At 48.1% G+C, this 23,347-nt stretch overlaps 1 protein-coding gene across 1 annotated transcript in view; it reads left to right on the forward strand.

Moving 5' to 3' along the window:
• The first annotated feature begins 9,849 nt into the window (after nt 1–9,849).
• The window catches only part of POU2F1 (POU class 2 homeobox 1), an 85,916-nt gene continuing 72,418 nt past the window's right edge, over nt 9,850–23,347 (forward strand). The window contains exon 1 of the mRNA XM_049777592.1: nt 9,850–9,910. Coding sequence (XP_049633549.1) covers nt 9,850–9,910 — 61 coding nt within the window. The remainder of the gene's footprint in view (nt 9,911–23,347) is intronic.

Genomic DNA, 23,347 nt, shown 5'->3' on the forward strand with positions numbered 1-23,347 from the left:
TTTTTGGGGGGCCACACCCACCGGGTTACTCCTGGCTATGCGCTCAGAAATTGCTCCCTGCCTTGGGGGATCATATGGGACGCAGGGGGCTCAAACCGCAGTTCGTCCTAGGTTAGTGCATGCAAGCAAATGCCCTACCGCTTGTGCCACCGCTCCGGCCCCTGGGTCCCGTCTTTCTACCATTCCCTCCAAAGACACAGTGCCTGAAACAATGCCCCAGCTGTTTGAAAAACTCAGTGTCCTTCTTTTGGGACTCAACTGAAGAGTAGCACCCAGTTTGGTAGTGTAGGCTTCAAAATATTCTTGCCTGGGTTTTACCAGGAAACTTGGCAGAGCTGAAGTCAGTCCTGGGTGAAAGGGATAAACAAAGCAGATCCTTGACTCACTGTGTTTAGGGCCACAGTAAATTTAGTTCGAAGAGAAGCTCCGGTGTGAGCAAGATTTGTGGGGCAGCAGTCAAAGGCAAATTATTGTTTTGCTATTTATTTTTTTTCTCAGATGAATTGTACCTTTTAAGATGAATAAAAAAGGTAGGGGCGGAGAGATAGCATGCAGGTAAGGCATTTGTTTGCCTTGCAATCAGAAGGTCGGTGGTTCGAATCCCAGAATCTCATATGGTCCCCCAAGCCTGCCAGGGGCGATTTCTGAGCATAGAGCTGCGAGTAACCCCTGACCACTGCCGGGTTTGACCCAAAAACCAAAAAAAAAAAAAAAAAAAAAAAAGATGAATAAAAGAGGTAAAGAAGTATCTAAAAGGCTGGTTTAAGGGCTCACCCAGAGTTAGTATATGCTTCATCTCACCTTAATTTATGATCCCCCACATTCCTCCTGGTACTGGCTAATACTCTTCCCTGATGCCAAGGAGAACTCTAGGGTGATCTATGATCATATGGGTGCTGTCATAGGAGAACTTTGTTTTTTTTGGAGGGGGTCACACCTGACAGCACTCAGGGGTTACTTCTGGCAGGCTCAGGGTACCATATGGAACACCGGGGATTGAACTGAGGTCCATCCAGGATCAGCTGTATACAATGCAAACATCCTACAGCTGTGCTACTATTTCAGCTCCATAGGAGAACTTTCGGGGTGAGCTATGATTATTTGACTTCATTTGTGCACAGTGGCCAGTAGGGTAGACCAGAGCATCAGATAGAAACGTGATTTATTTTTTAGGCCGAAGAAAGAGGGCTCAGTGGTTAATATGGAAAATCCACCTTCATTCCCATTATTGAATTATTACTATCATTCCAAACAAGCCTCCGTTCCAAAGGTTTGAAACAGCCCCAGAAGACTGATAACATTTGCTCTTGCAGCCACAACACAGTCTGCTCGGCTACTTTCTTGAGCAGCATAAGAGATAAATCTGACTGTTCCTCGGTCTCTCCTCACTGACAAGACTTCGGGCTCTGATTGCTTTTTGAACAAAGATTGAAGGGACAAGCGCAGGTCTGGCTCCTGCAAGAAGAAACCCCCCAAAATAAAATAAAGCTCCTGCCTTGCTTGCATCAGGCTGGGGGGTGACACTGTACTCAAGCACTCTGCACCCTGTCTTCTCACTCCTACTATTTTTCTTTTTCCCATGGCTATCAGACTCCACACAGACATTTGCTTTTCTCTCGGCAGTCTCCAAGAATCCACTTTATTCCCATCACCCTCTACATTTTATACTTAATTAAGCTGTCTCAGAGCCAAGACATATGAATCCTGAAAATTCTGCTTAAAAATGCTGTTTTCTCCCCTAACATTCTCTCTCTCTGTCTCTCTCTCTTTCTCTCTCTCAACTTCTGAAGATTTGTGGAGGAATGAAATATAAGATTTATTTATATTTGGGACTGCACCCAGGGGCATTTAGGGGCTATACCTCATTTGTTGATAAGAGAGCCGCCATGAACATTTGGGGGAGTTTTTGGTTCAGGGAATAGAACCCCAACATCTAGTGTTCCATCCTTGAGCTTTCTCCCTGGCCCAGAAGTGTAATTTTTTTTAATGTGGGTGGTTTCCAATTTTTGTCTATTTTTTTCTTTAAAAATACACCATGCTGCAATGACCTATGCTCTTTGCAACATTATGAGTTCTCTAAAATTTTATAATAATAATTTTTATTTAGAAGTGTAAGTTTTTGAGTTATTTTATCTGTTGGAGTCCATGTTAAATTTTGGACTTGACTGTGTTCCCCTAAACTAAGTTCTTGGGTGAGGTCAGAGAATCCCATAATTTGAGATCCCAGAGCAAGATCTCTGAAAGAAATAAACATAACCCTCTGTCCCACATAGATCCACATCACACTATTCAATTTATGGAGACTGTAGTTAATATTCTGAATTAATTAGGTGGCACAAACAGCCTCAAGAGTATGATGCAGGGGCCGCGAAATAGCACAGCGGTAGTGCGTTTGCCTTACAAGCGCTGGCCCAGGACCAATGGTGGTTCAAATCCCGTTATCCCATATGGTCCTCCGTGCCTGCCAGGAGTGATTTCTGAGCAGAGATCCAGGAGTAACCCCTGAGCATCGCCGGGTGTGGCCCAAAAACCAAAAAAAAAAAAAAAAAAAAGAGTATGATGCAGTGGTGGGTGAAATTTAATCATGCATTCAACTTGTAATGGAAAAAAAAATGTTTAGGGCCCCAATGAAGTTCCAACATGAATTTTGTATGAAGAAAAGAAACAAAATAGTTTTGTGCAAGCAATTAGCATCATTACAAGGGAGAATATCATCCATGTTGTTTTGACATGAGGCCATTCATCACACATTAGACTTCCCAGCAAACTCATTTAAGATGACTCCAACCTTGATACATATCCAGCAGAAAAGAGACTTCTTAAAAGGCATAAGACTGGAACTCCTAACTGGCATGAGCAACATTCAGCTGGTGAGGACAGGAAGCCTGGCTTTTTCATCTTTGTAGCAAATAAACATCTTCTATTTCTAGCATTATAGAATCCCATTCCAGGAAGATATCAGCATAAATTGAAATAGATGAGCAAGTCAAGGGCCACCCAAGCCCCTGTGGCCTCAAGAAAGTCTAGATTATTTCTCTCTCGTGAGCCAGGGGTGGTCTGGCTCATGTAGAGTGGCCCCAACTTCAAATCCTAGGACTATGCGACTCTTCGGAGGTGGGTTACTAGACTTCTCTAGACCTCAGTCCCTCTGATGACCATGCAACAAGAGTGAATTTAATAAGCAAATTCATGACTCAGACTTTCCTATCTTTACCTCTAACCCCAGCTGTCCCAGCTGTCCCGTTGTAGCAGGACAGCCCCTGAAGAGGTTGACTGATGGAGGGATGGAGAATGAGGCCCTTTTCTTCCAGCTCGTAGCACGTGTCTGCCACCCTGTCTAGCCCACGGTTCTGAGGTGAAATGGCGGGTAAACAGCTCGCAGACAATCAGGCTCGTGGAAATATTTGCTTTATTCGGATGGACAAAACTGAAGTCCAAAGACTCCGATTCAGTTCCAGCCAGCAAAAGCCCCTCGCCTTCCACAGGCCCTTGCTCTTATAGTCCAGAGTCAGGTCCCACCCAATGGTGGGATCAGATACCAACCAATGGTGGAAGCAGAATCAGGTCCTACCCTAGGGTGGGGGCAGAATTCCAGGTCACACCCTAGGGTAGGGCACAATCACCTAATCAGATTAGGGTGAGCAACATAGTAATCCCCCAAAATATTTACATACACAACAATTCCCCCTTTTGTTTTTAGTAAACAAACAATATTGTCTACAATTATTAAAAGAAAAATTAGTCAATAATAAAAGAGCGGCTGTTTGCATAAGCGCATCACAGGAAAATGTAAAGAAAAACTTCTAACCTAAGCACAGGGTGTCTAAGAAAAAGAAAAGAATGATGTAGAATATTATAGCGAAACTCAAGAATTACTGAGAACTGAAATTGTTAATCCTTTGAGAATATATGGATATGTGTGTGCAACAAAAATTATGAAACTGAGGAAAATACTTGAAAAAGTTGAGGCTGCATCAGGGTTTACATCTGAAGAAAAAGATCCTGAAGAATTCTTGAATATTCTGTTTCATCATATTTTAAGAGTAGAGCCTTTGTTAAAAATAAGATCAGCAGGCCAAAAAGTACAAGATTGTTACTTCTACCAAATTTTTATGGAAAAAAATGAGAAGGTTGGAGTCCCTACAATTCAGCAGTTGTTAGAATGGTCATTTATCAACAGTAACCTGAAATTTGCAGAGGCACAATCACCTAATCAGATTAGGGTGAGCAACATAGTAATCCCCCAAAATATTTACATACACAACATCCCGTGATGTTGAATCTATTTTTTGCAGGGGGGCCACAACCAGAGATGCTCAAGAGTTATTGATTCTCCACTCAGAAATTACTCTTGGAAGACTCAGGGGATCATACTGGGGATTGAACCCAGATCTGCTGCATGCAAGTCAAACACCTTTCTGTTGTGCTAATGCTCCAACCCCTTTTTGTTTTTGACATTTCTCAGGGCTACTCCTTGCTCAGTGCTCAGGGATCACACCTGATAGTGCCCAGGGATTGAACCTGAGTCAGCTGCATGCAAAGCAAGCACTTTATCCCTTGCAACTATGTCTCTTTTATCTTTTACAAAATTGTCTGGCCGGAGAGATAGCACAGCAAGCAGTAGGGCATTTGCCTTGCATGTGGACGATCCAGGCAACCTGTGTTCAATTTCTGGTCCCCCAACCCTGCCAGAAGTGCCTTCCTTCCTCCCTCCCTCCCTCTCCTCCCTCCCTCCCTCCCTCCCTCTCTCCCTCCCTCCCTCCCTTCCTTCCTTCCTTCCTTCCTTCCTTCCTTCCTTCCTTCCTTCCTTCCTTCCTTCCTTCCTTCCTTCCTTCCTTCCTTCCTTCCTTTTTTCCTTCCTTCCTTCCTTCCTTCCTTCTTTCCTTCCTTCCGTCCTTCCTTCCTTCCTTCCTCCCTCCCTCCCTCCCTCCCTCCCTCCCTCCTTCCTTCCTTCCTTCCTTCCTTCCTTCCTTCCTTCCTTCCTTCCTTCCTTCCTTCCTTCCTTCCTTCCTTCCTTCTTTCCTTCCTTCCTTCCTTCCTTCTCTCTGCCTTGCTGGCGCTAGCCTAGGATGGACCGCAGTTCGATCCCCAGCGTTCAATATGGTCCCCCAAGGTCGGAGTGATTTCTGAGTGCATAGCCAGGAGTAACCGGATTTGGCCCAAAAACCAAAAAAAAAAAAAATTGTTTTCTGTTGTCTGCCAGTTCTCTAACAGTGTAGATGTGGGGGTTGTCTTCAGAAAAACCAAAAATGGTGGGGCTCAATGACATATAAAAGGCCTTGGCAATGATGAGAGAAAGGGGCCAGAGCTTGGAGAGGCGTGAGAGGAGGAGAGGAAGAAGGGAGTCCAGTGAACGAGAGGAGGGCTTGACACAGTGGGGGTCTGAGAGATGGGTTGCAGGAAGAAGGAAGTGTCCTGTCCACAGGGCCAGCTTGATGAGAGGGGCCCAACAAGCAGAGAGCTCATCATATGTGACTGTTGGCGGCACTAGTGACTTCCAAGTTCAGAAGAACTATGGGAACAGATGTTAGGCTGTAACAGGTTGGTGAGTGAAAGCAGGATGCTTGTGCAGATAAAGCATTTGAAGAAGGGTCCAGAGAGTCAGGAGAAGTCAGGGCCTTGGAAGGCAGGTGGTGAGAGGGGAAGAGGCTTCTGAGACAGAGCAAAGAGGCCCCTGCACTTGGTAGATGGCAGTGAGACTGGAGCAAACGGTAGGCCCACAAAACACAGGTTGAAAGAAGATGGGGTCAGGACTTTGGTTCAGCCACTGGCTTATGGTTCCTTACAGGGTGACCTCGGGCAAGTCCCTTAGGACTCAGGAAGATTCATCCCAAGGAAGTGAGGCTCTGTCCAAACTTGCATCCAGCACTGGCACCTCATGCCTGAGGTTCCTCGTTGGGACTATCACAGGAGGTGGATGGATGATCTGAGTCCAGTGGCTGCTCCTAGGAAAGAGATTTGCTAGGGAACAAGAATGATGGAACAAGAATGATGGATCTCCAGTGCCAGGGTCTTGACCCTAGAGTTTAAAGGGACATTGAGCTAAATTACAGTTGAATTTTCAGCTGTATGGTCAAGAAGCACTCACTGAGAGGGTATGTCTGAGGAGGCTGAGCAGGAGAAGGGGCTGAGGGCGACTGGGGTGAATCAGGGGTTCCCAGAGCAGCTGGCTCTAGAAACAGAATCTCTTTGGACAGGAAACTGAAAGCCACACAGCCTTCCTGGGCTGCATCTGGGCGTCTGGAAGCAGCAGGTAGGCTTTACAACCTGCCACATCCTAGCTGAATTCTGTTGCTGCAGGAGACACAAGAGATGGTGGCTGCAGGCATCTATCAAGAGCTTCCCAGGCTGATGGATCAGATGTGTGGTTTCGTGGCCTGGTCCCGGGGATTTGGCTTGCAACTCTGATACAGCAAATAACTTTTTCAGCAAGGTATATGTGTATGTATATGTATGTGGGTGCACTAGATAGGGTGTCTGGCAATAGATTTTAGGTAAATGTCTTTTTTATAGTGAGAACTGCCTCTGTCCACCAAGGACCCAGCAAAGGCAAGTCATTGGCCTCCCTTGAAAATGCCCGAGACCCCAGGGCAGGCAGTTGGAAATTCCCTAAAAGACCAGCTGGGGAGAAGTGAGACACCCTGTCTGCTTCTTGCCTTGAAGTTGTCCACAACTCACTATGCTGGTGCCTCTTTATTTTCATTTGACTTTGTGAGGTACAGTCTATTGAACTCAAACTTGGTGGAGGTACAATTCTTTTAAGACACTCTCCTCTCTCTGGCACTGGGTCCCCTGCCCCTGTCCCCCCTCTCCCCCCCCACCCCGCTTTCTTCCTTACATTTCCTAAATATTTTTGCTCTTCTGACTCCTGAAATTCTTCTCCGTGGGAGCAAATGAGTCATGGGGAGACTGGACTGAAGTCAGGGCTGCACTATCTTCACTCTTGACACCAGGTGGGCCTGGTGAATCTTGAGTGGTGAGGTCGTGGAGCCCCCATACACTTTATGGCAGCTCCCAGGCCTTGTGGGCTTTACCCAATGTCCTGTTTCCAACTCAGGACTCTAGTTTTCTAACTGGTAGAAACAGAACTTTAGGGAGTGTGTGGAAATGAGCATTTAAGGAACCTTTGGATCTGACTTGGAGCTTTATTTTTACTCAATAAACCATTTTTCTTTTTCTCACATGTAATGAAGCCTCATTTATCTATTACTAAACAACAGGTTCAAATAATTTTTTACAAGTTCTAACATATAACTATATATATTCATAAATATTTAGAGTATCTCATTCTTTGCTGGCCTTGGGCTAGGTCACGTCTAGCACATGCCGAGGCACACACACAGATTTTAATTAAAAAAAAAAATCAGTGATCCAAAATAGGTTAAGCCGTTTGACTTTTATTTTTTACAGCAATTTTTCCGAGAAGAAAAATTCATTTCACGAAAATAAAATCAAGAATGAACCACAGCACATATGCTGACTTCAATTGCTTTTTGAAAGTCACATTAATTTCCCTCTTGGAACCAAAGTTCAGAAACAAAGATGAAAAGGAAAGGAAATAATTTAAATCAGGGTCCTTGAGTTTTTCCTTGGTGCAGATGATTTCCAAGCTGAAACCCTTAAGCCCTAACATACCTGTGCTTTGGACATTTGATGAATAGAACTTCCACCATTTTTTAGATGAACTGTAATACGATTACACTTTGCACCGTGTTGGTTGGTATGGCCTGGAATAATGAGATTATAGGGACACCCAATCTTTTGATTGCAGCCCGGCAGAAAAGCTTAATTACCACGAACCAATCAATTCTGCCTCATTTTCATTGGCTGTCACTGACAATTGCTCCAACAGTCCTGGCAGTGCCAGGAATCCTAGGAGGCTGCTGGGACCCAGGATTAAGCCTTCAAAGATCAGCTTTCCTTCCTCGCAGAACCTGCCATTCTACCCCATTAAAACTGGTCTCTCCGAACAGGTCTGCCTGGGGCTAACTTTTTCTTCTTTGAGAGAAACTTGACTTATGAAGATTTTGTTTTTTGGGCCACACCCAGTGTTGCTCAGGTGTTACTCCTGGCTGTCTGCTCAGAAATAGCTCCTGGCAGGCACGGGGGACCATATGGGACACCGGGATTCGAACCAACCACCTTTGGTCCTGGATCGGCTGCTTGCAAGGCAAACACTGCTGTGCTATCTCTCCGGGCCCGAAGAATTTGTTTTTACACCTTAAACCATTCTTAAAAAAAAGACAGAGGGGTTGAAGCTATAGTACAGTGAGGAGGGGACTTGCCTTGCACGGGGAAGATACGGGTATAACCCAAAAAACCCAAAATAAATAAAACAGAACCTTACGGGCATTCCAGAGAGATCCACTAAAGCATGAAATCTCAAGAGCAAGGGGACAAGGAGGCTGATTGGTGCATGGGAAACCCTTTAAAATTTCTTGTTTTTTTTTTTGACCACATCTGGCAGTTCTCAGGGGTTTGCTTTGCGTTCAAGAATCACTCCTGGCAGTGATGGGGGACCATATAGGATTGTCGGGGATTGAGCCCGGGCCAGCCTACCCGCTGTACTATCTATTGCTCCAGGGCCCAATTTTTTTTAATAATGATTTTTATTTATTTTTGACATACAGAATTTTATTTAGAAACTGTTTAAAGTAGGAAAAAAAACCCTGTCAAGAAAGACCAGGTGGAAAATGAGTTCCCAATAAAATGGAATTTTAGGGCAACAAAAGTCTAAAGGCCACAAAAGAGAAATAGCACCCCTATTATTTAATGATTTGTATTTTGACCAAAGTGGATTACAAATCTTTCACAGTAACATTTTAGATACATAGTGACATCCAGGGCCCAATTTTTAAATAGTTTCTTTTCTTTTTTAATTTAAGGGGAAGAAGGTCCAGCAGGTGCCGACGTTTCCATCGCTGGGTAGTTGCATTTGGAGGTTGTGGGCGCTGCTCTCCGCACCTTCCCTCGCCCAGCGCCGATTTGTTGCCCTCGGGCGATGGCGGCGCGAGAAGCCCCCGGGGAAGGGCAGAGGCGGAAATCCAGCGACTTAATGAGCCACCCCAGCTGCGAGGCGAATCGGCTCATTAAAACCTCCGTGGCCCACGCCCGGGTTCGGGGGGCGGTGAGGAGTGGGGGGCGGGGATTCCGTCGGATTCAAATTTGAAGCGGGACGCGCCGCGCGCGGGGCTCAGCAGGTGCCCGCGGCCTGCCCGGAGGCCGGCACTTCCGCCCTTACCTGCCCGCGCGCCGGAAGTCACCTCGAGCAGGGTGCCGCCCCCTGCCCCTTAAAAGCCCAACACTCAGGAGGCGTTTGTAAACGCGTGACCACCACGAGACCCCTGCGTCTGGTTGGACGCCCGTCTTACCCGTAGGTCCTTCTCCGGAGAAGGAGAAGAAACGGGATAAAGAAAGTAACCAAAGACCCGCTAAGTGCTCTGCTAAGAGCACTTCCCGGTTACCACCGGCCGAGGGGCGCGCGCCTGCGCCGTGAACTACTCACTCAGTCGGGGGGGGGGGGAGTAAAGGAAAAAAAGAAAAAGAACGAATGCGCATGCGCAGAACCCCAGCGGCGCCCCCCAGCTTGGGAAGTCCCGGCGGTGACTGACAGGTGCGGAGCGTCGGGCAACTCACCGCGCGTGCGCAGAGCGGCGCCGCGATGGTGGGCGTGGCTTCGCGGCGGGGCGGGCCAGCCTCGCGCGCCCCCTGGCGCGCGCCCGGGGAATGGCGCGCGAGAGAGCGCGAGAGCGGGGCCTCGGAGAGGGCGGGCGCGGAAGCGGGAGGCGGGCGCGGAGGGAGGGCGGGCTCAGCGAGCGGCTCGGCTGATTTTTGGTTAAAATATTCAAAATGGCGGACGGAGGAGCAGCGAGTCAAGATGAGAGTTCGGCGGCGGCGGCGGCAGCAGCAGGTAATCATTACGGCATTTTTACATATTCATATTCATACTCGGCCGCGGCTCCCGCTCGGCCCCCACACGCCGCGGGCCCCCCCCCGCCGCGCGCGGCGCGCGATTTAGCATAATTTATTAGTACTCAGGATTATTCTAATTAACGGCGGGGCTGCGGGGGGCCCAGGAGCCCGGCTGGCGGCAGCCCCCGCCCGGCCCGGGCCCCGCGCGCCGGCTTCCACTCGGACGGCGCCCCGAGGTGCCGGGCTCGGGCCACACGGAGCCCGAGCTGGGGACCCCCGGCCCCCGACGGGTGGGACCCCCGGCCCAGTCCCGTCCCGCTGGCCGGCCAGGCGGGCGGCCCGGCTGAACCCCGCTCGAGCGGGTCGGGGCCGGCGGGGCCGGTGCCGCACGCGAGGACAATGAAGGCGTTTTACATATTCATAGCGGCGGGGCGCGGCGTGCCGGGGGGCGGCGAGCACAATGCCCGGGAGGCGGCGGCGGGCCCCGAGCGCGTCCCGTTTCCACGGGGGGGACCCCTCTCTGCCCCGCCATCGCACACACCTCGCACCGCCTTGTCACACCGATCGGGACCCCCTGGGGAGAGCCTGGGCAGCTCAGCTCGGGGGCCCCCCATCCCCAGTTGTGTGCCTGGGGCCTGCGCTGGAGTCGAGTGGGGTCTCTCCGTCCGATCCCTCTGGGGGTGAAGTTCCCGCCGCTCGGGAGACCCCCCCGGGTCACTCCCTCAAGGCTGCCCCCTCCCACAGAGTTAGGGGGCGTCTCTGGCTGAGCAGTGGGTGCCTTGTGGCCACCAGCTCTCTCCTCTCCTCCCTCGCCCCCGAAGCCTCTCGCAGCTGGCCTGAGCCTATGCTAGTTCAGGGGTGGGGGGGTGTGAACCCTCCAGTGGGGCGCCCCCAAAGATGCAGCGTGGAGGCCTCCCCCCGACCTCGCCGTCTAGCTGGTCCCCCTTGACAAGTTGTAGGGGATCGTCCACCCCCTCCCCCCATCCTTCTTTCTCCTCCTCTTCCTCCTCGGTTGCCAAAGGGTCCGGGGACCTGCCACGGGTATTGATTGCCCCATGCACCCCTGACTTTAGGCCCGCGCGCTGCTGCTGCTGCTGCTGTTGCTGCTGCGGGCCCCCAAACCTCGCTCGCCTCCTTCTCTCTCTCCCTCCCTCCCAGCCCCGGGCGAGCCTCATTTGAATAATGTCTAATTCGGGGAGGTTTTCTATTATTGAAATGGCCGCCCGGCTTTCCCCGCCTCTCATGTTTAGTAATTCAGATCTTTAATAACAGCCACTCACAGCCCAACGCCGTGTTTATATTTTACATTCGCCCCATGTGCTTTTGTGGTTCGATATGATTCTTTTTTTTTTTTTTTTTCTTCTTCTTCCCTCCCTTTTCTCTCCTCCTTCTTGGCAATCTGCAAAGGCTTCCAGATCAGACGCTGCCCGTGTGTGGGGCGGAGCGGGGCAGAGCGCTAAGGCCAGCTAGGCCCGAGCCCTGCGGGGCCCTAGGCCGCGGCTCCGGGGCCTCCGGATCTGCTTACAAATAACCCCCCGAAGCGCCCCCTGCACCTTCCCCCAGCGCCTCCCCCTACTCCGGGGGCCTCCACCGCCTCCGAGCAGCTCCCCGAGCCAGGCATCCACCAGCGCCGCGCTGCTAGTTTTCTCTCAAAAAGACTTTTTCTTGCAGTTTGCAGTAACGCGTTGGACCCAAAGCTGAAGCTTCGGCCCTGGCAGCGATGGGACCCCCGCCCCACTTTGAAGCTCCCTTTGCTTTTAAGGACTCAAATGTCAAATCACTTCGTGTTGGGCAGAGAGCTCTCTTCTTATTCTTTACCACCCCCCAGTCTAACTAACCAACTGCCTTGTCCAAGGAGGGCTGGAAAAGCAGTGGGGTGTCGGGGTGTTGGGGCGACATCCCTGGAGTTCGGGAGATGGCCGGGCACCTTAGAAATCTCAATGGACGGCTCTTTTGTGATTTCTCCATCTTGCCCCTGCCTTCTCATCGAAAATGTGGCTGCTGTGAATTTGGGGCTTTACTTTTCAGAAACTTGCTGCTTTTCAGACTGGAGCACCTGAAACAGAAATTGTGTGTGTGTGTGTGTGTGTGTGTGTGTGTTTGAAACAGACTGGAGCACCTGAAACAGAAATATTGTGTGTGTGTGTGCCTGAAACAGAAATTGTGTGTGTGTGTGTGCCTGAAACAGAAATTGTGTGTGTATCTGAAACAACTTATGTGTATGCGTGTGTCTGAAACAGAAATTGTGTGTGTGTGTTCTGAAACAAATTGTGTGTGTGTGTATGTGTGTGTGTTTATCTCAGACCGAAGTGCCTGAAAACAATGTGTTTGTGTTTCAGACTGGAGCATCTGAAAACAAATTGTGTGTATGTGTGTTTGTGTGTGTGAGTGCGTGTGTGTGCGCGTGCGTGTGTGTGTGTGTGTGTGTGTGTGTGCGCGCGCAGTGAAAATGGTCTAAATGCACACAGGCTTCTGTGTCCCCTCCCCACACATGGAATAATTGCACTTACCTTTTATGTCCACATAGAAGTGTGGGCTGGGGAAGAGCAAATTAAGTTTTTGTGCTTTGGAAGAGATTTTTTTTTAGATATTTCAGATTTCTACACCCCCTCTTGTCCCCCCAGCAAAGTTGTCTTTCTTTTTTGTGTGCTTTCTTGAGGTTAGTCCTTTCTGAGGGCAGAGCAGAGTTGCGGAAGGACCTCTGACTTGTGCTTAGGCATTGGATGGCCACTTGCTTGCTAGGTATCTTTGGTTTTACTTGTAATAAAAACCTGCAGTTGATGAGCTAAAAGCAAGCCCCATTCACATAATAAGTGAATCAGTTCACCAGTTGTTCTTCTGCCTAATAGAGCCTGAATGCAGCCAAGAAAAGTGGGAGGGGGGGGGAGTGTAGTTCCAATGAGAATGCTCAGGTATGAGCACCGCTTCGGGGCCTGCCGCATGAGGTGGGGTGGACAAAAGCAGTAATAGGATTTCATGCCTTAGCCAGCATATGTTTCTGCACCCTCGGCCCAAGATATGGTCAAACTGATGATGTCATTGGTCAGAGGACAAGGTGCAGTTAATTTGATTGATTGCCAAGAGGTGAAGTGGAGCGGGATGAGGCCTCCTCCCAGGGAAACCATTGATCTCAGGACAATTTCCTCTATAGCTGCAATTTAACCCCCACCGAGGCTGCAGATTCTGGGTTCTGGATGATTTAAAAAATAAAAAAAAAAAAAAAGAAAAAAAGAAAGTATGTTGCATTTTACAAAACCAAATTTCTCCTTTCCATATCTCACCATCCTGACAATGAATGAGTGTTGTGAACTGACCTTATATTTTGGTTGGCTTACCAAACTGTTGTAAAAATGCAATTCTGCCAGTTCTCCAAGGGAGATGGAGCTTGAAATAAGTATGATTATAGAAATGATACACGTGCCTGCATATTTTTAGATAGGTTGCTGTGATCCCAAATGTCAATAAGAAACTGTTCTTGGTTTTTGTTTGTTGTTGTTGTTGTTTTTTGTTTTTTGGGCCACACCCGGCAGTGCTCAGGGGTCACTCCTGGCTGTCTACTCAGAAATAGCTCCTGGCAGGCAGGGGGGGACCATATGGGATACCGGGATTCGAACCGACCACCTTTGGTCCTGGATTGGCTGCTTGCAAGGCAAAGGCCGCTGTGCTATCTCTTCAGGCCCTGTTGTTGTTTTTAACTACATTAGCAAAGCTGAGGCTCAAGTGATTATTAGCCTTCTAATAATTTCATTTTTTAACTTGAATAAATCCAAGTTAGAGAGAAAAGGAGGAGCCAGGTAGTTGTTTGAAATTTAGATTGAAATTCCTAGTGTTTAAAACAAGGCGGAATATAGTGGAGAATATAAAGCTTGGCAAATAGTTTTAAAAAATAATTAAAAAAATTTATAGTGGATAAATTACATGGTAAAAATTACAGTCATCTGGACACATTTTAGATTTTTCACTTTAATGAGTGATACTGAAGATCTTTCTCTATGAGGTGGTGATTCCACATAGAATTCTTGACATAATAGATTTTCCTGTAAGGCTTTTTGCATCCTCACGTCATTTTCTGGGGGAGTGAGGGTTGGAATGCTCTGGAATGTGGTCGGTTCCAGGCTCTGTCAGTGCGTAAGCTTTTTAATAAGCCGCTGACTGGCCAACCTGTCGCGACTTGGATTTCAAGTGACCTTTCCCCCAACTCTGCCAGAAAACCCAGCAGCCCTTCTCTCTTAACTTGTCCCCTTATTCAATTAGAAGGTGCTTTTGAAGTTCCGTCTCTGCAGTTCATGCTACAGCTGGCCAAATGTTTCTAATTTCTCCAAGAACTGTTCTGCTTCCAACCCATTACTGTACAAATTATTGTCCCCTGCTCACTCCCCAAGCTCATTTCTCATTCCTTTCATTTTGGTCGCTGTCAACAGTCCCAGGAGGTCAAGGAAAAAAAACAAACATCGACTGTATCCAGCATTGAAGTGGTGTGTGGTGGTTCCACTGTTAGTTCTAAATTACTAGTGATCTGCTGATGGGTCAAAGAAGCAGAAGTAAAAGTGTGTGTTTTTTTTGCTGCTGAGGTTGAAGTTTTTGTTAAATTTGATCTGTACATTTTGGAAAAATTTTTACAGCTCAGAATGTTAACTTGCATGCTTTTTGTTGTTGTTGTTGTTTTTGTTTGTTTTAATTTTGGGCCATACCCAGTGACTCTCAGGGGTTACTTTGGTCATGCGCTCAGAAATTGCTCTTGGCTTGGGGGAACCATATGGAACTCTGGGGGATCAAACCACTTTCTGTCCTGGGTCAGCTGTGTGCAAGGCAAAACGCCCTACCACTGCGCCATCCGGCCCCTGTATGGTGTATGTGTATGTTTGTTTTCTTCAAGCCACCAAAGATTCTTAAACAAGCTTAAAATATATTTGGTAGATGGTTTTAAATGATAGTTGAACGTTTGAAAACTGTCTTTCCTTAGGTGTTCCCTATTAAACATGAAATATGTAATAGTTGGTGTTTCTTGAGTCTATTATTTTATCTGGAATTTAGATGTGTGTGTATATATTGTGGTTATAGCGTTCATCACACACCTTCATGACTGTCATGACTTTCTTTTCTTTTTTCTTTTTTTTGGTTTTTGGGCCACACCCGGCAGCGCTCAGGGGTTACTCCTGGCTATCTGCTCAGAAAATAGCTCCTGGCAGGCACGGGTGACCATATGGGACACCAGGATTCGAACCAACCATCTTAGGTCCTGGGTCGGCTGCTTGCAAGGCAAACGCTGATGTGCTATCTCTCCGGCCCGACTGTCTGTTTCTTTAGTAATGGAAAGACTTAGTGATGATTTCCTTTTTCTGGGTTTATTTAGTTTTGTGTTGAAAATGCTTTAGTCTTTGTGCATTAATAGTCTTCCTGCAAGCACCATTCCAATTAATTTTCTTTCAAAATACTGGCTTGTGATTGTTGTTAATTTGCTTTGTATCCCACAGTGTTGGGTCAATTACCCCATTTCAGTGATTCCTAAGGACTTAGATGCCTAATTTTCAGAGGGAGTGTGTTTTTTCCTAATGGAAGCAATTGCCTTTAAAACTGTTTAGAATAATTATTATTTAGAGAATGAATAAGTCACAGACTAAACATATGCTTGTAGGATCACTCTGCTGTTTCTTCTCAGACCTCCTTGTAATTTAGGTGCTTGAGCAAATACGCTTGATTTATTTCTTGAAAGAAATTGAAAATTGGACTTTAGAATAGGGAATTGAATGGAATAGCTGTAGCCTTCTGGAATTAATTCTTTTTTTTTTTTTTTTTTTTGGTTTTTGGGCCACACCCGGCAGCGCTCAGGGGTTACTCCTGGCTGTCTGCTCAGAAATAGCTCTTGGCAGGCACGGGGGACCATATGGGACACCGGGATTCGAACCAACCACCTTTGGTCCTGGATCAGCTGCTTGCAAGGCAAACGCCACTGTGCTATCTCTCCGGGCCCTGGAATGAATTCTTTCCTCCTTTTTGATTTTAGGAAACTATGTGGGCCAAGCATTTTTCTTATTTCTTTATTGTGATATTTAAAGTGATAAATCTTTTTTTTTTTTTTAGCATTTTTAATCATACAGAAAGGTTTATTGTAAAGTAAAAAGGAAAGGAAAGCACTGCCCAGCTGGTGAGAACTTAGTGTAAGACTAAGTTAAGTGATGAATTTTTATGATGACAGGGACAAATGCTCAACAGGCATCCATTCATCAGCACATGCCTCACACGGGTAACTCCCTGTTCACTTCCTTGTACCGAATGGTCTCTAGAGCACAGGATGGGCGCTGCTGAGTGAGTCCCACCCCCAAAAGAGAAGAAAATCTTTTTGAGGGGAGCCAGGGTTGGAAGAGGAACAGTTGCGGTTTGACAGAGCGTGGCAGTTTCCCATCTCCTTCTCCAGTCCTTTTTCCCACCTTCTGGATGCTTGGAATAAAGATGAAAAGATAAATTGAGTAACTTTGTCAACATTTCTTTCTTCCTGAATTGATGGGTTTGATTTTTGTGCTGAAATAGTTTTAACTGTGTTCTAAATGGTTTTACATTGTACTGAAATAGTTTTAACTGTTCTAAATGGTCTGTGAGTCCCTTTGAAAGGAACAAGGAAACAAAAATAAAACCACAGTGGCCCTTTTATTGCCTGGTGAATTTTGTCTATTTAGAGCTTGGTACAACCCCCAGTTGTAGAACCTCTGATTTAAACAAATTCTTTCCTTAAGATGCCTGTAGTTTGTAAGGCTTTCCTGTGTGATTTTCTTCCTAGAGGATATTAATTTCCCCAAATACCCAGACGGGTTATGTTGTTTGTACCCAATACTGCTTGCTGACTTTGTGGTGTTTTTTTTTTTTCTTTCTCCAGTTCAACAAGTACTCAGTTTTTTGGGTTTGCCTTGATTAGTAAACAACAGAACTAGTAATAAAAAACAGAAGACTCAACAAAGGATGAGTTGTTATCAGGGAAACAGGGTGTTTCTCTAGCAAAAAGGTTAAAACATAGTAATTTAAAAAACCAACAGGGCCACATGCAAAGCCCCCAGCCAGCAAGGCAGGGTGCGAATTCCTGCCACCCCACACCCTGGCCAGTGCACATGGCTTATCTTGTGCTTCCCTATCCTGGTAGTGATCTCTAAAGTCAGGAGAAGAATAAACATCACATCTTCTAGGACGGGAGGACTGGTGAGCTTTCTGTAACCAGTGACAGAGACCAGAATGGCTGGGAACTGAGCAGCATTTATGTTTTGTCATGTTAACCAGATTCAGTCCTGATGAACCCGTCCTTAAGAGTAACGGTGCTGACAGGTTTTGTAATCTCCATGAGCACCCAGTTTCTTGTTTTATGGTACACTTAATAGTCTGTTTAGTGGGAAACAACAAAACACCAACCTTTCTTTTTTGCTGACTCATACCGAAAGCAGGCTAGCATGTTGGAATGAATTTTTAAAAAGTGGGTTATTTAAAAATTCCTTAGTTCGGGCCCGGAGAGATAGCACAGCGGTGTTTGCCTTGCAAGCAGCCGATCCAGGACCTAAGGTGGTTGGTTTGAATCCCGGTGTCCCATATGGTGTCATTCCCCCCCCCCCCCCCCCCCCCCACCCCCCCCCCCCCCCCCCCCCCCCCCCCCCCCCCCCCCCCCCCCCCCCCCCCCCCCCCCCCCCCCCCCCCCCCCCCCCCCCCCCCCCCCCCCCCCCCCCCCCCCCCCCCCCCCCCCCCCCCCCCCCCCCCCCCCCCGTGCCTGCCAGGAGCTATTTCTGAGCAGACAGCCAGGAGTAACCCCTGAGCACTGCCGGGTGTGGCCCAAAAACAAACAAACAAAAAAATTCCTTAGTTCACAGCAAGGAGATTCGGTATACCTGTTCTACTCCCAGTGTCTGGAGAGGACAGGGCAGGCAGGCCTGACTACTGTGGAGTTGTCGTGTTTACCTGAGCCAGAAAGGCCAGCCTTCAGGCTTCAGGGCGGTCGAAGTGAGGGAGGAAGCATCAGCCACTTAAGCCTATGGCTATAAGTGACTTAGACATAGTGTGTCTGCCATCATCTAGTTCTCTGGGCTTCAAGTGAGCAACTTTCTCTCAGTGACTAGCTTTGTAGGATCTTAGAACTGTTATAAGCTGAGAGCTGGAAACTGTGGGTGGGCCCACACAGTGCTCGCCCTCTCTCCCACTACTTCATCGCTGCTGCTCTGAGCTTCAATACTAGATCAGATAGGATTTTATTTTGCTTTGGAGGTTGCTCTTGACCATGCTCAGGGAACCAGACTGAGGCGTGTGTGTATGTGAGTGCATGCGTGCTTGTATGTTGAGTCCTGGGGCAAGGGGTGTGCAGAGGGACCTAGGACAGGAAGGATCAAGCATGGGGTGTACTGACAGGTTACTCCTTGAGTTGGGAGGCACAGATAGATACTCCTAGTGAGGACTGTTGGTAGCCACATTAGGCTGTGGGTCTAGTGCTGCTGGGGTGGAGCCGGCAGCTGCTGTGCTGTTAGGGCCTTGGGAGAAATTCCTGCCTCAGTTTTGCCAGGGCAACAATGCCATTTTTTTACTTTTTGTTTTGGGGCCACACCCGGTGATGCTCAGGGGTTACTCCTGTCTTTATGCTCAGAAATATGCTCCTAGCCGGCTCGGGGGACCATATGGGATGCTGGGGATCCAACCGAGGTCTGTGCTGGATCAGCTGAGTGAAAGGCAAGCGCCCTACCTAATGCTTCGCCATTGCTCCGGCCCCAACAATGCCATTTCCGACTCTTGGTTATGTGTGCTTATTCTCAAAGACACAGGAATGGCTGGATTGAGTGCTCATTTCACATCAAGTGACATTGGTGTGAGCCCGGGTGATTTGGACACTTAAATTAGCAGTGATGCTGTGGCTACTCTCTGCCTGGTTGTCCCCTTTTGGGTTGTGTTTCTCTGCTGCTTCTATCTTGGAACTCTTGTTATTTAATTTTATTTTACAGGCTAGGTTTCATCCTTGTCTGATGACAAGCAAGAATGAAGTCCTTAGCTCTGGCATAATGTTAATCTTCATTTTTATGGCACTTTAAAATTTAAGCTAAGCTTGTTGCCTGTGACCTCATTTGGTCCTTTCTGGTATGTCTCATTATTCCCCACTTTATATTGAGCCAGAAGCTTTCCTAGAAACGCCCTCCCTGTGGCCATGTACTTCCTCAGGGCCACCTGCAGGGAACAGTTGTGAGGGACCCTGCCCTTCCATGTGCTCTGTGAGGTGGGGATTCCCAGTGCTCTGGCTGGGGCAAGGCTTACTCTCATTCTGTTCTTCTGTCCTGTGCTTCGTCAGAGTCCTGAATGTGGTTACAGTTCCTCAGAGCCAAGGGGACACACAGGTATCAGAGCAGTGCTGAGGGAAGGGGGAACTCTTGGAGCTGGGAGGGAGCTCACGTGTTAGCTGCTCATTGATCCTTGTGAAATGACGGCCAGAGTGATGGCACATCGGGGAGTGGACTTGTCTTGTATGCAGCAAACCCAGTTACATCCCTGGCATCCCTTAAGATTCCTTGAGCACTGCCAGGAGTACTTCCTGAGTGCAGAGTCAGGAGTAACCCTTGAGTCAGCCAGGTGTGGCACCAGAACCAAACCAAATAGAAGTTCTCTGAGAACTGGGAAATTCCTGTGAAGTCAATGTGATTGTAGATACATACCATGATTGAGCCCCCTGTGTGGTGATGGGGCTGCATCCCACCATACCACCCCAACTGCAGGGGGGACTGTGACATGGTCAACACCTTTGACAACCCACAGTCAAAGTGAGAATGCTCAGAGAAGGGGAACCACACCTTCCCCTCGTCCTGGTGGTGTGCAGCCACCTCAGGAGGAAAAGTTCCCTGTGCCTTCCCCATCCTCCTGTGTGTGGCCAGTGTGTGTCTTACTTAGGTCACCCCCCCACCTGTGCCTCTATGCTACTGGTGCCTTCACCCCTGTCCCTGCCCCCCAAGCAACGAGGCTGAGGGGGCTGGAAGAACGGCTCTAGTCAGACCATTTATGTGGCCTTTGCTTGATGAGTGACCCCCCACATGCTCCTCTAGCCTGGTGCTTGCCCCCAGCAGCAGTAGACTGAGTGGATGTTGATGGAGGCTCAGGAAGTTTCCTAGACCAATGCGTTTTCTTTTACCTGTGGCATTGTCCTTCCTCCTTACCGTGCTGTGGGGACAGTGAAGTGTGAGGGACCATGTAGAACTACCCTGGATTTCTGGCCCCATTTGGCTTTGGCTGGTCAGCTGGAGTCTTTCCTGGGGGGATCTGGGTTTCCCTGTAGTGCCCACCCTGGACTGTATAGTGAGGGATCACTTGTGACCTCTGAGCTCAAGCTCAGAATATGAATTCTGAAAAGACTCAGCTGTGACTTTCCAGCATTTGCACACACTGGTTAGATGTGTTTCAACGCCTATGGTGTGTAACTTCACTGAGCCCGGTAACCTCGAATCCTGAGCATCGTGGGTAATGTTGAGAATTATCTGTTGGGGCCCGAGAGATAGCACAGCGGTGTTTGCCTTGCAAGCAGCCGATCAGGACCAAAGGTGGTTGGTTCGAATCCCAGTGGCCCATATGGTCCCCCGTGCCTGCCAGGAGCTATTTCTGAGCAGACAGCCAGGAGTAACCCCTGAGCACTGCCGGGTGTGGCCCAAAAAACCAAAAAAAAAAAAAAAAAAAAAAAAAAAAGTATTATCTGTTGGGGCCAGCGTGGTAATGCTAGAGGGTAAGGTGTCTGCTTTGCCAGCGCTATCCTAGGATGGACCGCGGTTCGATCCTCTGGTGTCCCATATGGTCCCCTACGCCAGGAGCGACTTCTGAGCGCAGTAGCCAGGAGTAATTCCTGAGCGTCACTGGGTGTGGCCCAAAAACCAAAAAAAAAAAAAAAAAAAATTTATCTGTCAACTCGAGCCATTTGCAGCTGTTGGCACACACAAACACACACACACACACACCACACAACACACACACACACACACACACACACAAACACACAGCATACACAGGCGCCTGCCTGCCTGCCTCGCCATTTGCATTTGTAACCTCATTTATAGTGTCTCCTTTCCTGGTGGCCTTGAGAGACACTTGTGGGCTTGTCAAGCTCCAGATTATTTTGATTAGCATATGTCTGAAATCATTTACTGTTTCTCAAAACTAGCTGTGACTTCAACTACTGTGGGGTTGTCCCCTCTTGCCAGAGGAGCTCTTGGAGGACTTTTCATGCATATTCTGCTGCTCCCAGCATGTCACCTCTGTTCTGCCCGTATGTTCTCCATTCTGCTGCATGTCCTCTCTGTAACTAGCATGTCCCATTGCCCTTTGGCCCTGGATAGCGTTACCTGCTCCCGAAACTCCAGATGCATCTTGGTAGCTGCCTGCACTATAAGGACCAGGTGGTGCCCCTTTGTCTGTGGGCCTCAACTAGCTGGGGACCAAGCACAGATACTGCTTTAACCTACCATCTGAGGTACTGCTGAGGCCAGAAATTTAAGTGTACTGTGTGTCGTTCCAAAATCTAAGCCTGCTCTGACTTAGTTGAGGGGGGTCACCCGAGGTAGAGAAAGTTTATTTGCTGGGATGATCTCAGAGTACAGGACTGAAGCCGAGGACTCTCGCTTGATCTAGTTGAGTGAGACTAGTGGCACAAATAGCAAAGGAGGATGTGGTGACTGAATTCAGGGCAGGCTGAGCTGAGGGAGCCAACTCAGACCTGCCAGAAAGGCCTGGGAAGGCCATAGAGGACTGTCCTGCATTCTTGGCACGAGGACCAGTTGTGAGCGCAGGTTGCCTGGACTCCCCACGTGCAATTCCTGGGTCTTCCCTTGTAGCTCTGCCTCCCCTTGGTGACTGTTGGGTGTCTTATGGACCAACCCATCTGAAATCTTTCTTTAGGGGTGGGGAGTCACACTGGCTGTGTTCAGGATGACTGACTTGACTGGTGGACTCAGGAGGTTCATATATAGGTTAGCTGTGTGCAAGGCAATTACTCTCACCCCACTGTGCTCTTGCTCTGCTTCTGCTATCTGTTGTTCTCACTTGATGCATCTTAGCATGTCCCTGTTGTTAACTGCATCCAGGAAACAGTGTTTCCCTTGTTTCCTTTTTTCCTTTTTTTTTTTTTTTTTTTGGTTTTTTGGCACACCGGCAGTGCTCAGGGTGTACTCCTGGCAGTCTGCTCAGAAATAGCTCCTGGCAGCACGGGGGACCATATGGGGACACCGGGATTCGAACCCAACCACCTTTGGTTCTGGATCAGCTGCTTGCAAGGCATACGCCGCTGTGCTATCTTCGTCCGGGCCCATCCTTTTTCCTTTTTTGGGGGTTCGGGGGAGAATGGGGTCCCATTGGTCCAGGGATTGAACCCAGATTAGTCTGTGCGAGGCAGACACTCTACCCAGTGTACTACATTCCAGCTTGGTGGTGTGTTAGGATCATGTTGTATGGCCAGACCCTTTTCTCCTCTGCTGTCCCATCTAATCCTCAGTTGTCATGTCTACTGACCTCTGAGAAAAGTTGTCATCCTGGAGAGAGCACGAGGGGCTCTGGAGCCTCCAGAAAGGCCATTTCAAGGGGGGGCTGCAATTCAACTGGGGGATTCTGGCTGAGCCGCCCTCCCTCTTACCTCTCTCACTCCTCCATTTGGAGCGAACCGCCTGCTTCTTTCAACCGTTGCCTGGCTTCGTGGCCACTGTCCCTGCTTTGCCGAAGGTACAGACAGCTTGAAAGGGAGGCCCTCAGGGAACCCAACCCTTAGCTGTGGCTTCACAATGAACATGATACCCCTGTGTCAACCCTTCCCCCTCTAGTTCCTTCTAGTGTGTTCTGGAAATGCTAGGGTGAGGGGAAGCCAAACTTGTCACCAGGCTGCACTCCCCAAGTAAGCCTCTCATGCAGGCTCTAATGGCTGCCAACAGTATTAGTAGTCCTGGCAAGGGCCCATAAGTGCCATGTAAGGGCCCCAGTGCTAACAGGATATACAGGGGTTCCACTGGGGGGATTGAAAGCCAAGGCTGTTACCCATATTGTACACAAAAAAAGTTTAGAGAGATGAAGATGTAGAATGTTGACAACTCAGTTAAGTCTTGGCCAAGAGGGGAATTCTTTTAATTTAGCATTATGGATGGAAAAGGCATTTGAACATAATGTACAACTAATTTGTCACAAAAGGAAAGATGGATGGATTCTGCTTTGTTAAGAATATTGGAGGTTCTGTGAGAAAGTATAAAAGAGAAAGTTTAATTCTTACAACAAATTATAACTAAATATTATAAACAATATATCCAATTTTATGCTGTACACTATTATTTCTGAATTAAAAATGGTCATAAATATTAAAAAAAGAATATTGGAGGTTCTTCTGGCCATACTACTCTACAAATATGAGGAAGCGGCACAACGTTGGTCAGAAAATATTAGCCTCTATGAAACACGTTTCCTCAAATAT

This window comes from Suncus etruscus, chromosome 7 (genome assembly GCF_024139225.1).
Source record: "Suncus etruscus isolate mSunEtr1 chromosome 7, mSunEtr1.pri.cur, whole genome shotgun sequence".
Taxonomy (NCBI): Eukaryota; Metazoa; Chordata; class Mammalia; order Eulipotyphla; family Soricidae; genus Suncus; species Suncus etruscus.